Source organism: Argopecten irradians, chromosome 14, assembly GCF_041381155.1.
Source record: "Argopecten irradians isolate NY chromosome 14, Ai_NY, whole genome shotgun sequence".
In the NCBI taxonomy this organism is placed as follows: domain Eukaryota; kingdom Metazoa; phylum Mollusca; class Bivalvia; order Pectinida; family Pectinidae; genus Argopecten; species Argopecten irradians.
In genome coordinates, this window is record NC_091147.1 from 37,991,062 (window position 1) to 38,012,602 (window position 21,541).

The 21,541-nt window shown below is 34.0% G+C and overlaps 2 protein-coding genes across 3 annotated transcripts; one reads left to right on the forward strand and one right to left on the reverse strand.

Moving 5' to 3' along the window:
* LOC138307451 (uncharacterized) lies at positions 1–8,021 on the reverse strand. The gene is made up of 4 exons (XM_069248211.1): positions 7,800–8,021; positions 2,543–3,502; positions 2,083–2,269; positions 1–1,444 (listed from the first exon to the last, which is right to left on the reverse strand). Exons 1-4 carry the CDS (start codon positions 7,885–7,887, stop codon positions 1,351–1,353), a joined length of 1,329 nt encoding a protein of 442 aa, XP_069104312.1. The 5' UTR covers positions 7,888–8,021; the 3' UTR covers positions 1–1,350.
* Positions 8,022–9,556: 1,535 nt separating this feature from the next.
* On the forward strand, positions 9,557–18,602 carry LOC138307450 (uncharacterized). Of its 2 annotated transcripts, none has more exons than XM_069248209.1 (4): positions 9,557–9,640; positions 10,171–10,288; positions 12,669–14,487; positions 15,798–18,602. In XM_069248209.1, exons 3-4 carry the CDS (start codon positions 12,671–12,673, stop codon positions 15,907–15,909), a joined length of 1,929 nt encoding a protein of 642 aa, XP_069104310.1. In that variant the 5' UTR covers positions 9,557–9,640; positions 10,171–10,288; positions 12,669–12,670; the 3' UTR covers positions 15,910–18,602. The 2 variants fall into 2 exon arrangements, with proteins under 2 accessions (XP_069104310.1, XP_069104309.1); XM_069248208.1 differs by having other exon boundaries at positions 9,563–9,703.
* Positions 18,603–21,541: the final 2,939 nt, after the last annotated feature.

Below are 21,541 nucleotides of genomic sequence, written 5' to 3' on the forward strand. Positions count from 1 at the left end.
TATGGAAATGATGGTTTTTATATGACAAACGCCATGATGGTATCACACAACTCTTGATAAGATTGTCGACAATTCCACCAGATGACGAATTATGTCTGCTTCCTTTTTTGTTCTCTTATTGTTTCCCAATTTCCAGCAAGCAAATAGTGTCACGAACAAGAATCAAAAGAGCAGAAATTAACGTCATTATGCTCAATATTAATTGTGAGGATTTGAGTTGTGAACGAGAATTTCATGACCTTAACGAAAGACGTAAACATGATTGTCATTTTTCTTGTCCTTACGTGTTTCGCATCACTTTGTTTTCGACGTGAATTCCACAATTGTCAATATTTTACCATCACACAATTCTTGCAAGTATAATTTCAATTTTGCGAAAAATATTTCAAAACACGTCAACTTCATCCTTATCCTTTTCTTCCTAAATCGGTATTGTTTTTAACGGTGCGCCATTCTTCACTTTGGTGTTCTACATCAAATGATGATACCAATGATGCTTTTCCTGATAATGCTATCCTTAATAATGTTATTCTTGGAATATTCTCGTCATCAAAATAGGTCCAAAAAGGAGTATAGGAAATAGAAAGTTGATCCGGTAAGCATTTTGAATCCGCAGTACGGGTCGATCCATCTATGATTTGGCACATTTTCAAAGCAAAAGTGGCAAACAAAAGAAGCAATTTTAACAGCTTGGACAACATATTTGCGAATTTGCAAATTTTACAAGACACAAAAAGAGCAAATAAATTTACATATGAAGTACGGTCACAAATGGCATTAATATAATAATTTACTTACCATAGAACATGATTTATATATACATACAATTTTTTCATTATTAATTACTGAATATTTGGAGACGTTTGCATATTGGAGATTAATAATTAAAGCCACAGATATAAGAATATATGATGTATGATAAAAACGACAAGAAAAACAATCTGGTCCCACCTTAACACTTTCAATTCCACTGAACTGCGGAAGCGCTAGAAAGGAATATTCAGTTAATTTCATTTTATTTTTTCATTTAATTCTATCCATTATTACACTGATATAATTCTTTACAAATACATATAAGATCTTAGATGATTGTTCATTTCATATGATATTTACTCATACGAGTCTAAGAAGTTTTTATTTTTGCAAACCTAGGCGAACAAAAATCAAAACGTCGAGACATGTTTCATAGAATCTTAAAGATTTAAGATATTTTTATCACATAAATACAACCTATATTTATAAGAATCTGAACGTTAAATTGTGTTGCAAAAATCCAGCGTAGAACGCCATTTTTCATGACGTTCTCGTATCCTGAAGCCAAGTCATGACGTGCAGAAATACACTTAATTCTCATCGCCTTGACACAATGTTTACAGGCATGCGCTTGAATTCTACATCCAAATCGCCCCCTTTTAGACAAACTGTTGTTTCGGTGAAGTCGAACCTGAAAAGACAAAACAATCCCTAATTTCAAAATAAACACATATGTGATTAAATATTATATCAAGATGTTGGATGTATATAGGCTCTTAAAAGAGTGCTAAATTCTTAGAGATTTTATGAAAAGAACCTAAGAAGTTATCATTTTTACGAGACTTGGTGAGACGAGTTTCATGAAATTTCACAAAATGAACACAATTTTAAGACGATTTTAGACCGAATATACAAAAACCTAGATTTCGAAGAATATCAACGCCAAAACGTGCTGCAATAAGTCCAAGAATGATGACCATTTTGTCACGCCGTCTCCAAATCCTTTTTACTTTTTGACGTGGTTAACTGCTTCTGTCATGGAGTCACAATGGGATTTCTGCTTCCGTAGGAAATACTCAATTGAAATTGTTTCAGAAAATTACACTAGTGACATGCAAAAATATTACATGGGCGAAATTACTGGATATCAGGTGGATAAAGCGAGATAAATGTAACGAGTCATTGGCTTATTTCAACCAAAAGGAAATCATTCATATTGCAATCTTTGCTGAATTATAATCAATACATCTATCACCTTTGCAAACATTTGTAGTTACTTTACCATTGACAAAATAACAATAGCAAAGAAATTAGCGATACTAAACATACGAATGTTCCATCTTTCCGGTCCTGGTTCGCCTCACTACGGCTAAGCAATCTTTGTACATCTGTTCCATGCTTTTGGTTTCTGAACTCCTCAACATAAGATCGCGCTGTCCATCTATTCGCATAACCCACTGTTGATTTGATGCTTCATGGCGTGGAGGTGGGCTAAAGCTCAATCTTCTCCGATTTACTGTCAACATACATCATGGTATCGTAAACTCTTTGATCTAGTGCAAAAGTTTGATAAAACAGACTTGCATGCGATACTTGATTTTTAAGACATGCTATATAGGAAAAATGGTATTTGTAAATTTAAAACTTAACAAGGAATTAAAATTTATTCACGGAAACATTGCTATTGAAAGAAATTTACATGTAATGCATGGATAACACTCATCTTCTGATATTATTTTTGCATTAGATTAGATTAGTGCGAATAGTAGCAAAACTGATTAATACTCACGGTTTTGTTCCGAGACTTCCATCCGCAATAACTGTGTAATCTCTTCTGGACGGTGGCGTGCTAATCCGAACGATTCCAAAATGGATCCTGTATGTCTATCGGACATACTATGGCTTCGCTTACATTGGGGAAACTTGCAGTCACCCATGATATAATGCTGGCAAATATGCAAAAAAGGACACTTGTTCCCCTTATTACATCCTTTAGCGTTGTAATATGTACATACATCAGGCACTGTCAGACCTCTTCTGTTGTCTAGGCTCAGAAGTTGGACACATAGCTCCTTTATCACCAGCCTGTCTAGAAAGTGGTACCACCGAACTCTGTCGTTATGCTCTGAATCTTCACCGTGGCCATACTTACAAAGCGATGCGGTGCAGTTACTCATCAGAAGAAACTTACATAGATGGAGATCATTACAGTAACCGTCGCACGAGCCAGGATTTGTGCTATGTTCTTTACAAATCTGCAGAGTAAATTTATATATGACAGTCGTATCTTCCAAGGAAAACACATCTTTGTGCATACCGAGAAAACCTTCCAAAGTTCTGTCTTCAGATATTCGTTCGATGTCTTCGCCTAGATGATCAGAATATACCGTAAGTCTGAGATCCTCCATGCTGATTGTACATCTCCCTTGAAATCTGATCAGTCGTTTAACTATCTCACTGATTGCTTCGTGAGATGAAATGGGTGACAACTCTTTTCTATAATGGTTGAGGCGTCGCCGTTTTGCTGCTTGTTTGGGTCTAAGGTCTTCTGCAACCGAATAATGCAACAACGCCATCTCGTCTTCATTTCTCATTGAATCTGGACTACCATTGTCCCTCCAGTGTATGTCATCGAACGGAGATGATCGTCCCGCATATCGTCGATTAATCGAATCATCGTCGCTGATTCGGGAATTGAAGCAAGGGGAATCATTTCGTCTTCTTCTTTTAAATCTCTGCTCAATGCTATCTGTAACAATATATCATTTTTGCAAGTGATACGTTTCAAGTATAATGGAAACACGTTTATTATCAATGACGAATTTGCTATATATTATTAGATATCCAGAATGAAATATTCACATTACAGCTACATAAACGGATATCCTTTGTTAAGTTGCTTACGTTTGCGGATATGATGTATTACATTTTCAGCATGATTAATTTAAGTATATATACAGCTACATAGACTAGTGTTTGTAAGTTGCTAACAAATTAAAAGTACTTCATATCCAAAGTTATTTTTTTAACGGATATAATATGTTATGGGTTTTTTTCACTTCAGTTTCTATACATTTTCATCGGTAATGTTTTAAGAATGCTTTTTGTATAATTTTAAAACCATTTTACTGCTACAACAAACAGTCAACTGAAAATACAGATTTTACTTAATTGATTTTTGAAATAAGGGAATGCAAATAAAAACTGATCACGTGACCTATTTTGACTATTCATGACATAAATCAGACGTAGATGCTAAATATGGTTCGACACTAGTAATCCAGAGGTCCCGAGTTGGATCCCTGGCAGAGGCAGGTATTAAAGTTATTGTAAATCCTACACCTTGTTACATAAAATATCAAGGATCTTACATGAGTGGCTATGTCATATAAAGATCTTTTTAATGAGTTTAGTTATCTTGACATGGCAAGTGCCTTTGGGTAAGTGATACATGTATATCAAAGTAGTTAATAACGAGATTGATAATTTCCATATTATTTGGTCCTGCATGTAGAGCTTTTGAATTGTTAAAAAAATGTACCTGCTGCCCCTATTGCCTGATATCTTTAAAGGGACAATTCACTCAGGCTAATTCTTTTACATAACCAAGAAGCAAAATATGGCATAAATGTATTGTTCTACATTTCTTATGAAACATTTAACTCAATATATTGACAAATTCCACGTCATTATTAAGTATTTAAATTGATACCGTTGTAACCACAAATCGTTGATCAATACGATTAAGCAGGTACAGTATGTACTCTGTACCCATACCCGAGCCAAAGTCACGCACGTTAAACAAATGAACTACATAACCACTGAGGAGGTAATAAAATGATTCTTAGGCAAGACAATTCATCTAATAAGGTAAACCACTACTGTCAGAGCGATTTAAGCAGTTCTAGACAAAAGTTGCATTGCTTTACGAGCAAGGGACAGGGTTCAGTATGCAAGATGTTCGACCACAATGTGTAATGGCGGACAGCGAGCGAGTTTGAAAGTTTCAAACACATTTCACCACCATGGGCATTTCGAGCATATCACAGAAAAACCGACTGATCTAATTTCCATTAGTACCGTTTTTTTCCGATATATCTAAAAATTTTAATGTTGTCTTAGATTGAATTGTCCCTTTAAAGGCAACTAAATCAATGATATTGTCTTTTCTATTATTCCTTACTTAATTTCTTCTTCCTAATTTCTCTCAAACTGTCTTAATCTTGACCTTCGGTTGAGCGCTTCTCCCTGTGAAGAAGGCTCTGTGTTCTGTTCCCCTGGCCAAGATACACCAAAGTCTATAAAAAGCGATAGTTTCCTAGCGCTCAACATAAAGGGAGTGAGACGACTGATGTCTTCAGCGTCATATCACTATATAAAGGGCTAGAGTTCCATTGTATTAGATGACACAACATGAATACACCATACTCTACCAAAACGCGCACCTGATACTATATACATGATGTAAACTGCATGGTTAGAAGGCCGTCCTAACTAGCTGTTAATAGGACGTTAATTTTTTCCAAGAAACAAACTTAGCCACGAGTGTAAAATCATATTCATCACGTAACGAGTATTTATGGAAATAGAGACAAAATTTCAATTTCAGTTTATATAGAGTAGCAAAATGTCTTGAAAAGTCCGTCTACTTAGAGAATCATGTAACGTCATACGTCAATAATCTGAGTTATGTGATAAATATAGATAAATTAATTGTGTGAGTAATATATTTAGATGATAAAATGTATGCTGGTATGGGTTACAAAGCATTCACAAAAATCAGGAGACAAAAGCACAATGTAGGAATCCAGGGAAAGCTACCATTAAATGCATTTTAATGTTTAAAGATACATCTGTACTTTGTTGAGAAATCACGATCACTCACGACAATTAAATCCATCACCTGACATATAAAACAACTTCATGTAATGAAAGGAATAGTTAGCAATCATTTTATTCAGTAATTATAGGTTTGTGATTTAATGCGGACTTGTAACTGGATACTTTTGAATATCTTTCTTTTATATTTTTCAATGTTGTTCTTTTTATACAAACCGTGTAAGACTTGTAAAACGGTAATTATAAGTTTGTATTTTGAAGCGGACTTGTAACTGGAAGCTTTTCAACTTTTTTCTTATATATTTTTCAATGGTTTTTTTTTATACAAACCGTGTAAGACTTGTAAAACGTTGTTTTTTTCTTTCATGTATTATGATTTTCAGAAATCTGTGTTCATTTATGTCATTACATTTACATATATCTCAGTAAACATTCGCTTTATGATCTTTTTGATCTTTATTTGGCATGTTCAGTGTATTGATCCAGTTTCTATCAGGTATTTGAAGTGATTTATCAACACAACAATGTGCAATATTGATCATGTACCCACACCGGGTACTGAATGCTACAGTATCTATGATACGAGTATTTCCAATGGCGAAACTTAAATATAGAAATCAATAATATGCATTTAGCATACTTAACTTCCATTTCGTTGTCAACACTAACTGGTATGATCTAATGTTCAGTGCAGCTGAAGCAAATGTTCCTAGTAATACATAATTATTAATGATTTACCTAAACTGTGTTTTGAACAACGAGTAACTGCTTTTCGTTTAAAATAGTCAACTATTTTATTATATACCAAACCATGGACATCGTGATATCATTGAATCTTGCAATTTACATGTGCATGTATGTATATAATCGGAATTCGTTAACCGGTAATCGAATACCCTATGTAATTCGATCTGCAGGTCCCAATCTCCTTTTCGTTATATGCCGAAATAAAATTATATCTGGAAATTGGCAGAGTAATTATCAAACATATACAATAGTCATTGTCCGATTTCACAATACTTCAGATATATAATGACCACTTGAATGATAAAGGTGCCTCGTGTTAAGATGAATGGATCAATTCAAATGAACATGACAATATTTAGATTGAATGCATTGCACCACACCGTTGAATACCTTCGTGAGTTTCGATGACCTCAGCACTAATCAGGGCCTAAACTTTTGTATATGATTAGTGTCTGAAGTTTTTATATGTGATCAGTGCCAAAAATACATGAAATCCGCCATTACCGGGCCCAAGTTTATTTTGAAAAAGGAATGGTAAAGTCTCGAGCAGAGTTATAACTATTTCTTTTACTTTAATCACCAAGCAACCAGTGTTTAATACATAATCAGGGCCTAAAGTGTCAATACATACTCAGTGCATAAAACACTGATATGGTATCAGAACCTGAAGCGTTTCATATTCGACCAAATAAACGTCCCATCCCTATAAGTACCCCATTTTAGCTTCAATTTCACTTACTTCGAATTGAATGAAAATATGAAAATGTGTTGATTTCTTTACTGATTTCGTACTACTTTCTATACATTTTCATCGGTGATGTTTTAAGAATGCTTTTTGTATAATTATAAAACCATTTTACTGCTAAAACAAACAGTCAACTGAAAAAAACAGATTTTACTTTATTAATTTTGGAAATAAGGGAATGCAAATAAAAACTGATAATGTAAGCTATTTTGACTATTCATGACAGAAAATCAGACGAAGATGCTAAATATGGTTCGACACCTCTCATTGATATTGTTATCCTCTATAAAGACTAATAAATCTTCCTTTTCCTTCTCTCTTCTTGAAGAATTCTAAAGAAAACTTTACTTGTTGGTTTTGTGGTTTCATGATATAATATGGTTTTATCATTACATTATTTGCTTATATCAATATACTACTTGCTTGTACTAATATTCTATTTTCACTGGCCATGAATGAATTTTATCCTATCATAATAATTGTATTATTTTAAGTTAATTGTTAATTATTTAAATCAAGGATAAAGCAAATAAAAACCATGGAAAATGGAAATGTAAAATTACTAAATCTATTATTCAGTCACCTTTATTTTTTTTAGTATGTATATGTGCAAAATCTAATGTGTTGTATATTCAAGGGAGATTCCTAAAAGCTGCGCAATTGGATACCTACGTCTACGATTCGCTTTAAAAAATATCTACCCTCGTCCACTTACCGCACTGACTGGTGTTTGAATCTCTTGGAAAACCAGCTGAAAGACCTCTCCGTCTTCTTCTGTCATCAGGTCTTCTGTTGTCGGACATGTTGGAATCAACAATCTTCTCCCAATCCCGTCAGTTTATGATTCAGATCGTTCTTGGCTATGGAATATGTCGATATGTTTTGTGTCCGAACAGACCCTAACAAGTATGTTAATTTTATCTCTTACGTAGGAGTACACTATATATAGATTATGACTCTACTTTCGTTTTGCTTTGTTAACACTGAATTGGGTAAACCTGTTTAGTTTCCTGAAATAACTATTTTCGGTTTCTGATTTACATTTTCTGTAAACAATCAGACAATGAAGCAGTGGTTTGTGCAAATATTTCACGGGTGGTAATCTTAGGCGCAATTAAATCTTTACAAATGGAAAACCAGTTTTCTGAAGTTAACAGCTATGAGTTATTGTAATTAGACATATCTACATTGCAGCAATGCGATAACAATTATACCGTATTGACGTCAGACTACATATACCGATATGGTATATCTCAAATATTCTAGAAAAAATGTGTTTAAGGTAGAGTGCAGTTGTATAAGGCATGTAAATAGCAATGATATGTGTACAGTTTTCATCGTTTTATCTTGTCGTGTGGTTTTATTACACAGAATTCTATCAACAATGAACCTTCTTTTGTCAACAAAAGTCCACACTGATGTCATTATATAGAAAACCTAGCCACACGGTATGAAGAAACAAATAACAAATATATCAAACGTATAGCCAAGAAAAGAGAGAAAAAAACTCTATCTATTAAATGCAAATACGAGTACAGATGCATTGTTACAATTTTATAAACTATCGTGACAGTAAATACCACAGGATGGGTTCATGAAATGTTATTATAACATTCGGGAAAGACAATGGTATGTAATGTTTTCGGAAAACTGCGATAATATCTATAATCCTATTACAATTGTTATAATTACCAGTATTTTATGTCGCGCTACGTATACAGTTATACACAACTCAATACTAAACTTCTCGCGTTACAATAAACTGTTGTTCATTATCTTCCTGTTTATCGACCTTGAATACCGGCAAGTACTTCATAGATATCATTCACATTTTATTACATACAAGGCCCCTTTCAGCCATATTATCATACGGCCATGTTATAAATATCGTAACAAACGCGACGATTCATAACACTATTGGTCTGTATTAATGACGTAATAATCAAATATGACGTCATACGATTGTCCCGTTTGAAACTTCAAATTCCAGCCACTCTTACAGAAACACGACATGAAAAAAGTTCTGTCTATATTTTCATAATCATTAATTCTGTGATGAAAGACTCTTACAGTCTTGGCTACGTATTATAAAATTTATCAAAATCGATGAAAAACACGTTTACCATGACTAGCCCATCATGTATTGTGTAATGAATTCAATTTTGGCGAGCACAGCAATGCTATCCGACTTTGCGAATATTAAACTTTACGGTATATGGTCATTTATCAAACGTTATCTGGTACAATGACCTTGATGTCACCAGATAAAATGACGGGACAATAGCATGAACTTTGTACCAAGATCATATATTGATTCGATTGTACTTTGTACCCAGTACACTTTCACATTCACTGCAAAACGTTATTTTTCGATACACTTTTACTTTCACTTAATCTGTCTTTGTATATTATAGAGTTAACTCCCTTGTTAATAAGTATTTATTATCATTATTTATATGTTTGTCGTCCTATTAACAGCCAGGGTCATTTAAGGACGTGCCAGATTTGTTGGTGGAGGGAAGCCGGAGTTCCCGGAGTATAAAACCACTCCCAGCAGTAAGTACCTTGCAACTGCCCCACATGGGATTCTAACTCGGACCCAGAGGTGGAGGGCTTATGGTAATATGTCGGGACATTTTAACCACTCGGCCACCGCGGCCCCAAGATTTTACTAACTATTCAGTATAGCATGAAAGAAGCAGGTTTAGATCGCTACCCTATTACTGGGTTTTACCAGATTGTACATGGATAACCAATATTATATGATTTGCTAAGAAAGCGATTTATTTTTATATTTATTTATGTTTTGTACTCATATTGAATCTGTATTAACCATGTGCGGGGACCAATAAGAATATCAAAATTGAAACTCCGCTATAGCAATTCTAAAAAATAAATTAAATATAAATGTTTTCAGAAAGTCGATTGCGTCCTAGATTAGCAGAAAGATAATGTTTCATTTATAAATAAATCCGTGTCATTGATACTATATATACCACACACAAGGAAGGTAACTATGTGACGTCATCATTTGTTGTCAAACATGCATTGAACATAGAGGTATAGTAAAGTTCATGGATTTTTAGACCAACGCTAGGAATCGAATTGACAGCCGCCACTGCAACTTGACGAGATCCATAGATAAACGTGTTGCAATAGTGATACAACCGACATTGACAAAGGCTAAGGTGTAATCGTGTTTCGGTATGTAAATATTAAAATTATTTGAAAAAAAAATATATTACGTATGTATGTATATTTTCTCATTTTGATTGCCGATTTTTTATATATTACATTTTACTTATTCAAATATTTTAGTCATGCACTTTTATAATCTAACATATACACATTTACTGTAGTTACTGCAATAAGCACCCTGGTCTTGCTGGCGTGGTATAGAATTTAAATCAATGAAGTCTCTTATCCATGATGAGAAAATCACATAATTTTTTCTGATTACTTATATATATGAGATATTGTATCTGAAATGCTGTGGATCAGCGATGAAATTATGAATCATATATGAACAAAACATCTGTGTAAACAGCGTATTTTAAGTCCCTGCACTCACCAAGCGGAAGTTGTGTCAGTTACTTGTACTAGTAGGTTCGTTAATATATTGAATAACTTATAAAAATCTGAAATGACTATACATATGCACTTCGAAGGTTCTAATCTAAACATATACTTATAGTGTCAAACGTCCAGGCATTTTATAGCATTGTCAATGTCTAACATTTACATTATAAAATGACACAAATATCAAAATAGTACGTGTATACATAATGACAGAACTTTGTTTGACATTAAAGTCTGAAAAGTATATTCTTGGTAGCCATAACAACGACATTTTAATGATTACATAAATGTAGAATATTTCTGTGATATGTTATCAAGGTTTTTTAGTAATGTTGTTCAAATTTCACAAATACAACACCAATGAGTTTTTGCAAAACTTCAAAATGTAGCCTCAATATTGCAAATTGCAAAATTGAAATATGCAAGCTAATGCCAGTAGGTTTAAAACGTAATTTGTTTAAGCTAGTCGTTGTTGGTAGACATTTTATCTGATAATGGGATTGTGTTCTATTCTTTCTGATAATGCACAACAAAACACAAAAAAAGCTGCCGATTCTATTCACGGTCAGAGACAAACTGCCTTTCGCATTTACGTTTCTGATGTGGTATTGTGTTAAGTGCCTGCACTGTGTTAAGTTTATGCATATGTATAGCGACTGCTGTGTAGCGACCTTTCATGAAAGCGCATATCTGGCTCAAAATAAGATATAATCCGTTTGTAAACTCTATTTAAACTATACAAAAGCATGATATCACATTACTTGTTTAGGCAAAATGATTACCCAGTAGTAGAGTGTTTACACAAAACAATATTTTTAAGTTTACATGTGCCGTGATTTTCATACTCACGAATCAAGAAGAGTTTTTAATATGCTATTTACCACCAAAAGTTACAATACAATACACACAAATCATGGGTATTAATTTCACAAGTGCGAATAAGAGCTGAAAATGTTTTTTGCCAGTTCTGCCAAAAATTATCATATTCATGTATACAATTAAGTATAAATACTACAGCCGAGAGGACGTTATGGGATGCTAACTTGTAATGTGATCTTCTATTTCATTTTACATTTGTACAGTAATATTAATATATAAAGTGCTTTCTTCAGATATATTTCATCGATATATATAAAGCATAAACACAAGAACTCTTACTGTGCATAAATATCGTGTTAATGCATCATACATATTTGTTTGTGTCTTTAAACTAATGTTCACTGTCTAATTCATCCAAATTATTGGTTTTCATTAGATAACCTTGTGTCTTTAAACTAATTTTCACTGTCTAATTCATCCAAATTATTGGTTTTCATTAGATAACCGAAACACATGGATGTTAAAATATTTTTTTATAATTTTCCCACTTAACTAGAATATGTTAGAAAAAATAATTAGTATACGCCTTAAAGATGCACCACCGCTGACAAATGGCATTTGTTCACTATCAAAAACAGAAGCAGACGATTAAGTGTTTTTCTTTAGTTTCAAAAAGCTACTTACTTTACACCATTACCACCATTGAACAGTTTGAGCTTCTAATTTTACTTAAAGTTAAAAATATAAAAAATAATTAATTGCATCCCGAAAAAATTCCGTGGCACTATATCCTATATTGAATGAAGTACTGATTGCGCATGCACCAAAGGCAAAATAAATTATTTGATATTATTTTCTATGTTAATTAGACATATATGTACACGATTAAACACCGACTATTGTTCAAATGATGAATATCATTTATGCTCTGTCGGCGGTGGAGCATCTTTAAATATATCCAAATAACCTGATAAGAATGAAACTAACCCGCAAGATGACATAGAGAAGTAATAATGACACATACTACTATCGTTTCGCATACATCTTAAACGAACATAAATGATATATATAAGAAAGAAATTTTATTACAACTCTTAAAGTAAATTAAAAGTAAAACAAGCTTCTTTCTCAAATAATCAATTTTAATGTGAATAGCCACAATAATCCTTATCGTAATGTGTTTTAGGTATGGATGGCAAGGAAGAAGTGAAGAACCATCGGCGACGTAAAAGGGGCGGCCGACGAAGGCAAGGGCAAAAAGGCACATCTAGTACAGAAAATGGTACCGCTTCAACGACACAGGGTACCCCTAGTACAGAAAATGGTGCCGCTACTACGGAAAAGAGGACCTCACGTGCGAAAATTGGTGATGCTAGTTCGGAAAAGGATGCGAAAGGGTCTAACACTAGAAGGCTGTCTACTACGGAAAAGGGGGCCGTTAGTGCGAATAGTGATGTTGCTGGTACAGAAAAGGATGCCAAAGGTACTGATACTAGAAAATTGTCCAAAATTGGAAAAGTTGAAGATCAGGCAAGTCAATGTAGGTCTCCTCCAAAAGCGATCGAAAAACACAACAACGCGATTGAGAATTTGACAAACAAAGCACCTGCCTCCATTTCACCACTACTGCCACTGCCGACGTCTGGACGTTTTCAGCCACAAAGAACTAACATCAGAAATACTAGGACGGTAGGAGAACCCTTGAAACAGGAGAATGAAACGACTCAAAGTCACAAGTTTTCCGTTAAATCGGATGAGTTCTTAAGTGAAATTGTTGGTATCTTAGTAAACAACGGTGGTTCTCTCCCTGTAAAATCACTGCAACGATCACACAGGAGCCTTTATGACAAACTAATTAGACTTTCAGATGACGGAACCGTTAGAGGAATGTTACAAAACTATTGTCATGTCTTCCGAGGAAGTCCAGACGAAGGTACTGTTAGCGTTTTGACATTTTCTCCTGATTTGGAAATCTGCAAGGCCCACGGAAACACGGCTGGATCATGCGATGGAGATTGTGCATCTTTGCATTATTGCAAATTCAAAATGATGACTAAATGCAAAAGAAATGATTCGTGCTTCTTTGGTCACAATCTGAAGAACGAATATAACCAATCTGTGTTGAAGTATTACTTCATGAATAAATTGTCCAACGCGCAGATACGAACATTTCTATGCAGATTAAGCAACAGAAAAGGACTGATGCTGCCCGGAATATGCACCTATTATAACGTGTCCAAATGCTGCCGAGAGCCAAACAGATGTCCGTTTCTTCATATATGTAAATCATATATACTTGGTGATTGCAAGCTTAGCCAGAACACCTGTCGCCTATGCCATGACATTTCTGAGAAACAGCCTCGTCATATCCTGTCTACCTATGGTCTTGGCGATGCAACGTTTGAAGCGTTTCAGAAAGTCATGACTGAGAAAATCAAAGATACAGAATGTTCTTCCGTTAGTGAATACTCATCTTCAGACGAAGAATATTTTAGAGGCAATCAATTAAGTGGCAACGCAAGATCACGAACAGACTCTCATTACACCTACGACCAGATTTGCCAAAAGTGGGGAAGGCCGAGCCTTAGAGACGATGATAACTCCTTGTTTTGTGATCTTGAATCTGATGCTTTATCAGACGACCAAGTAAAGGAAACCGATGGACTTTCGGGAGATGACAGCGATGTCGATGATGAAAGTTTGGGAAACGTTAAATCTAGACTTGTCCCTCTAGTAGCCTGGAGTTCTGATCAAAATGAGGTGAAAAATCAAAACAAAGATGTAGATACCAAACAAGAAGAGCTTATCGCTAGAACGACATATTCAAATACAAATATGTCAGAAATGACCCGCCCTTTACCAAGGTCTGACCATTTATGGTGGGCATCGACATCGACTGACCGGAAGAAAATCGAACTTGGGGCCAATGTCCAACAAGAGCTCGAGTTTCTGTATGCTACCTATCTTAGAGCTAGGGAATGCACTATCTGCCATAATGGACAAACGTAAGTAAACTCAAACCTTTCTACCTATCTACAAAGACCACCTGGCTATAAAGACATTGTATATTGACCATTGTTTAGGGACAAAGGAAAATCGTTTTATACCAGGATGGTCTTTATATAAAGGTTGAAATTATGTTACAATTGATCAGTTACTACCTTAAGAAAGTGGTCATATTAAGAAAGTGGTCACTTAGGCAGGTTTAAACAAATCGTTTCATATTCAATTTGATTCATGTACTCTAGACATACATATATAGGTTTTTTTTTAAATTTCGCGGTTTCCGTTCAAAAATGAGAAATAAGATAAAAATAATTGTATCTTTTTAATGTCATTAACAAAGCTACTCTGTATCATATCGCGATTACGATCACTCTGTATTACGTGTCAATATATCCTTTATTCAATCGCAAACACATAAACAAAGTCAAGTTTCGACATAGGTATAAATAAACTATAAAAGTACTGCGCAGGATTTATCAACACGCGAAAGCTTGCGAAAATAACAGCACGCGAAGAAAGCAACGTTTAAAGCATATAACAAAGAGAGTCATGTCCATGAAAGCATTGAGTCAAACATTACACAGCATCAGTAGATCGCTAACAATGGTATTTAAGTGTTTTGACTTCAAAGACCGAAAAGGAAATTGACTACGGTCGTCGCCTTCTGCAAAAAAAGTCATGCATTCGTTTATTTTTTTTTTACTTTATAATAGATAAAACTGAGAGTAAAATGATAGAAATGAAACAAAAAGGTTACTGACGTTATTTACAGGTAATGAATTGAATCTATGCGTGATACTATTATGCAGAATAAATAAATGCATTTTCGATCATTTTGGAAAATCTAATGGCGAAACTACTGCAAACCAATTAGCATTTGTTTGTGATTAATTCCACGTTACAAATCACAAAATTATTAACCCTGAAAATTTTCATGCATTTGATACATGTACATTGGTATAATTATACCATGCGACTCTAAATCACGGCATTAAATCTTCGTGAAAAAACGAAAACGCGACATAAGTCACCGAGAAGTGTTTACTGTAAATCTATGGAAGTAGTGTCTGCGTTTCTGACTGAAGCTATCCTCTCTTTTGACATAATTAATATACATGGTATTCTGTATTTGTATATTACAAAGTTATCTGTCCTTGCCGGTAGGTATTGATTGTGACGTCATATATTAGCGAACGTAAAGTTCACAAAAGAGTGACGTCACAGTTGATACCTACTCGTAATGGTGGTACATGTTACTCTATAATATGTAAATACGTATTATATATTGCTGCTTTTTATCTATTTTCAGCATGAAGATAAACTTTGAGGAAATGTCAGGAAGCCTTCAAGATTCAAAAGAAGGGAAGCAGCAAATCACTATGCAAAGAATTATTATAAGTGATAATTTGATACCTATGTAAAATGATTGTTACCAAATACGGTATTGATTGAAAAACTATTTCATATGTGAAAATGAACGAAAGAGATTTTCTATCTGATGGTCACAAAATGTGGTGAAACCCGAGGCTTACACCATGTTGTGATCCGGAGGGTACAATATTCCTATCCTTCATATCCACTTATAAAAGAGTATTTTTTTCTCATGACATTTTTATTACGATTTCACAATTAAATTAACCTGCCATTATGAAATCTACAGCAAAAGAGAGCTTCTGATGTTTAGAAACTGCATCAGGTTTTAAATTGATTCTATGTTCAACGACATTCGTAAAACCTAATAGGGGGTTTTCATCAGTTACAGAAATGTCTTGATACTGGTATAAACAATGTTGTAAATTATCTTTCTGGACATCAGATAAATTCTCATTTACATTGAAATAAGAAATAAATTTGTCAAAATCAACATGGTCACCCATATCAACATTTTGACTATGTACAGTTGGTTTAAAAACAAAGTCATTATCACCATATTTAGTCTATTGAACACCATGAACATGAACATGAGCATTGTTATTCTCAAAAACATTTGAATGAACATCTTTTGTTATTGTAACACATGGTTGAACATCATTTTTTTATGAACCGTAGATTGAACATCTTGAACACCATGAACATGAACATTTGAAGTAGTGTTCTTTGCAAAAACATCTGAATGAACATCTTGTGTAACACATGGTTGAATATCATTTTCATGAACAGTAGATTGAACATTTGTAGTAGCACACTTTCCATAAACATTATATAATGACACAACTTTGTTAAGATTTGCTTGACTCATATTCTGGTTAACATTACTACATAAGACATCAGAATTATGCGAAGTGACAAGAAATGAGCTGTCCACATTCTCGAAATCATCTAGCACTGTATAGCGAGGTGTGATAATAGTGGAATTGCCTGGATTAAGGATTTTAACAGGAATTTTACGTTTGTTTGTTTGATTAATTTACGTCCTATTAACATGTCATGGTATGTCTATGGTCATGTAAGGACGGCCTCCCATGTATGCGGTGTGTTGCGTGTATGTTGTGCGAGGTGCGTGTCCTGGGAAACTGCGGTATATTCATGTTGTGTCTTCTTGTATAGTGTAACTATTGTCCTTTTTATAGTGCTATATCACTAAAGCATGCTGTCGAAGACACCAAGCAACACCCCAATTTACGTGTAGGAGGAATTGTACTTACTGACCTTGCTACTACTCCCCGTACAAATCTCCTGTAAACCTATAGTACAGCCTTTGGGGAGCTTGCACAAAACCATACACTCAGAGTTTGGGTCTATAGAAAGACGCGTCTTACATCTTACTTTCAGTTTCTTGAAACCAACCTTAAAGGAACCAAAATCCAAAACAATGGGATTACTTTTCATAAATTCAGAACCCAATATCAGAGGGTGTGAGGTATTGTGCAAAATATATACTTATAATGTACATAAACCATATTGAGTTCTGGCTTTGATATTAGCAGTAACCTGTACTCTAACTTTACGAGAGTCGGCTAAGCCTAAAAACCCGATCTACGTGTTTCCCAATAATCACTGTTTCATTTGCTTCTTAATACCTATTTTAGTAAACCCAGCACTTTTTGTTCTTTTATCGTCTTGCTAAACTATCGTTAATTAATCAAACAAAATCAATTTTAATACATGCTATAATAGCATATATTCTTTTTTTATTCAATTTTTATTCTTTTGTCATATTGACATATATGTATATTAGACACTAATTCATTAAGATGTGTTTTTATTTTTCCATACATTTATGCACCATGAGCTTTATGAGTGCTTTTTTAATTTTTACTATTTTCTCTGATAATCTGACTGCGATATCCATTATAATAATACATGCAACGCTGTAATATGTATTGTCTATGATATATTCCATGTTGTAAATATTGTATATTTTTATGTCGACCACTTGGAAGACGAGTCTCTGACTCAAAGTGTTATCGACTCTACATAAAGTCTATCATCATCATCATTATTATTACAAGCTAACCGATATTTACATAATATATAATTCATTTTTCGATTATGTGGACGTACGTAGCAACTATTTTACATATAACTTGCATGCCCCTGTGTTTGGGCTGAGGTGACCAATGTTACATTTTACGGTCCCGGAATAGCAATTGAGATAGGTTGTTTTTATCTTGTACACACGTTCTTTCCGTATATTCATAGTTCTAAATATAACTGTCGATCAAATCATCGATGAAAAGTTACATACTATAAGACCACGATCGAGCGCATCGTGGGTAGCGATAGGTCTGGAACGTCTCCTTGCAGGCGGTGTATGGAATTTGCAAGTTATTATTTGTCTAGATTAAATAAATTATTTGTTTTAATGTCCAGACTGGTTTGTGTAAAAAATGAATATACAAACCCATATTTTTCAATGTTAGACATTTTTATTTTGCTGTAATCAATATCGATGCTGGTATCGTTTGTGCGATGAGAGGAGATGACGAGGTTTTGCCGAGTCATCTCGTCTTTACGTGTCGACACCAAAATAAATTTTGTACTGTATTAAGATACTGACCATGTATACCATGTAAATCCTAAGATATATAATTATATATTTTGTAGTAATAGCTACATGTACATGTAGCCCTCGCCAGATTTTGTGAATAGTTTGAATAGACATGTTTGCGTGATATACATACATGTTTGTATATATATCAAAAAAAAAAAAAAAAAGAAAAAAAAAAAAAAACGAAAAAAAAAAAAAAAAAAAAAAAAAAATTGCTGCCGGTGGTGAGAATCGAACCCCGGCCGCTTGATCAGAAGATCCACACATAACACAAAGTCAGATTATAATAAGTATAAAACAATGTTATTTTAAAAACCTATCTTAGCAAATATTTGATGACGTATGATTTAGTATTTTCTAATAGAAAAACCTTTTGTAAATGTCATGTACATGTAGCTGTGGTTTAAGCATGAAGAAAAAAAGAAAAATTGATAATAACACATTGATCTCAAATAACAATTTTGTTGTTATTCATTAATATTCCTGGTATAACATAATCTTTGTTTATTTCCCGCTTTTTTGCCGAAATGCTCGAACGTCATTGAAGACACTCCTGAGGGGGATGCGTTGGATTAACGACAGCTTTTTCTTTCATAAAGTTACCATGGATTATCAAAGTTATATGCTGTGAGAAATTGAACAACACTATCTGTTTTTAGTTTATATCTTTCGATCGAGCTTACTGCGTGTGCATTGTGAAATACTACTACATTGTAAGTTGAAAAATCACGATAACTGATACAGTCGATGCCGGCAACAGGTCCGATTTGATGGATGTATTGTCTGCCAATATTTCGTATGATTTAACTCAAATATAAAAAAATGAATGCTATTTCTGAAATTTCTTGGACTTGCGATAGTTTACGTAAATTTTAAGTCTTCCAAGATCGCTACTTGTTTGATACTAAATAATTAAAAAAAACGCGAAAAAACCACGATAACTGCATGGTCGCGATCCAGTACTGTTTCTTTTTCTTTTTTTGTCAAAGTAACGCTTAAATGATATAATGTGTCAAGATAAACTTACAGAATTATTTTAAACTATTCTGTTGTATACGAGTGTAAATTGCCACCATATTACCACAAATGAATGCTAGGTCGAATAACCCGGGCTCAAGTAGGACTAAAAAGTGACGTCACTGGAATGTTCGGGATCAAATTATCAAATTTAGAAATGGTCGTCAAAATAAAGAAATTAAACATTGATTTACTCACATCGTGATATTTTCCTATCGCAACTATTACGGGGAATTCTTATTATCTGGTATCGAATTTTATGCCTGACTAATCTCGATATTAGTGCTGAAAATACATTGTTTATTGATATTGTTCCGCTTCTTTTAATAAGTTTGAATTCGCAAATTCGAAGGGCGTCAGAACGCTTGTATTCAACGGGAATAAACACCGTAGTGATAAAGACCTTCCAAGTGAATATTTGCGTCGGGGGAACAGGGACACAAAAAGTTGATTTTCTCTAAAAGTGAGTAAATTCAAATACATTAATTTTGCTGGAACACTTAAAAAATCATTCTGATTTCAGATTCCTCAAACTCAAAGTGATTTCATTCGCGGGCAGGACGAAAAACATCCAGGTCACGCACCATAAATATAAAAAAGTTCGTTTCACAAAGTTATTTCTCAAATAAACACATCAAAATGTCAATGAAGTGAGGATTCTCCGCCATGTTGTGGGGGGTTAGGGGATTTCACTCATACCTTGGCTGTGAGAGGTTGCATATTTACGATTATGTTCACAAACAGTCAAACACCATGCCGTTTTCGTTTTTCACTCTCAACCGGAAATAAACAAAACCTTTCTAACATTGGAAAACAAATGGACCCGGACACCGGGTAAAATAACCGGAATTATACTTCAGAGTCTGCACTACCTGACCAGTCATATAGGTGTTTACAACACGCGATTGTAAGTCAATTATTAATACGTGGAAAATGGGTGAAAGTTTAGTGCAAATCCTTCATTACAGTAGAATCAGCTCTATCCTAGAAATTAAGTTCTTTTACGGAGAACATAGAGACGTCGTTAGGTTGTATATATATGATCTTACATGAGTGTTCATGCCATGTGAGATTTTATGATACTAGCCTAGTCTAAGAAATTTTTATATTTTGCGATCCTTGGTTAGCAAAAATTATAACTTCGAGACGAGTTTTATTAAATCTTATTTGAAATGAACACACATTTAAGATCCTTTTTATAGCATAGCTAAAAAAAACTACATAAAAAAGAAGCTCACGTCAGAATGTATTCCGAAAATTCAGCGAAGGCCGCCGTCCTTGTAATCCTGACGTCATGTAGTTTTTCCTGACGTTGTTTTATTGTGTGTGTATTACGCCACAATGGATACCCAGTCGATTGAAATAGCTCTAGGTTATATAACACTAGTGACATATGAAAACATATTTACACGGGCGAAATAACTGGATATCAGGCGGATTATATGATAAAACAGAGAACGCCATGTTGCATTGTCCCCGCCGAAATGTCACACCCATATGTATGAGAGAAATGTAAAATAATACTCTAAAATTCCTATGAAAAATATAATGAGGTAAAAACGGTATAAAGCTAGTATATAAATAATCCGAAATAAAAGGCCAAAATAAATTCAAAGTAAAATCAAAATCATGTCTATGGAATATATATTCAGCCACTATAGGGCCTTCTTCAGTCCGAAATAACACTAACACAACGTGTTCGTCTGCATGTTTGTTTACATCTATTGTGTGCAGGTACGAAATGTCTCGGCCCGTTTGATGGATATGGCGGATAATTTCGACCCAACATGCTATGTGCACTATGAAAAAGAACAAACACTTTAACTTTAAAAGACCTTATAATTATACGAAAAAGACCAAAAATACTTCTGAAGGTTCTTTATGTATATCTTTTCCTCCAGTATTTCCTGAACGAGCCAGATTTGCCTTTTATGGAAATATTTTCCATAATTCGATAAATGGTTTCTGATATACTTTTCCATTTATTATGTCATTAATCCATTATCGATCAATTGTATTTTTATTTTCAATATGTAATGTCTTGT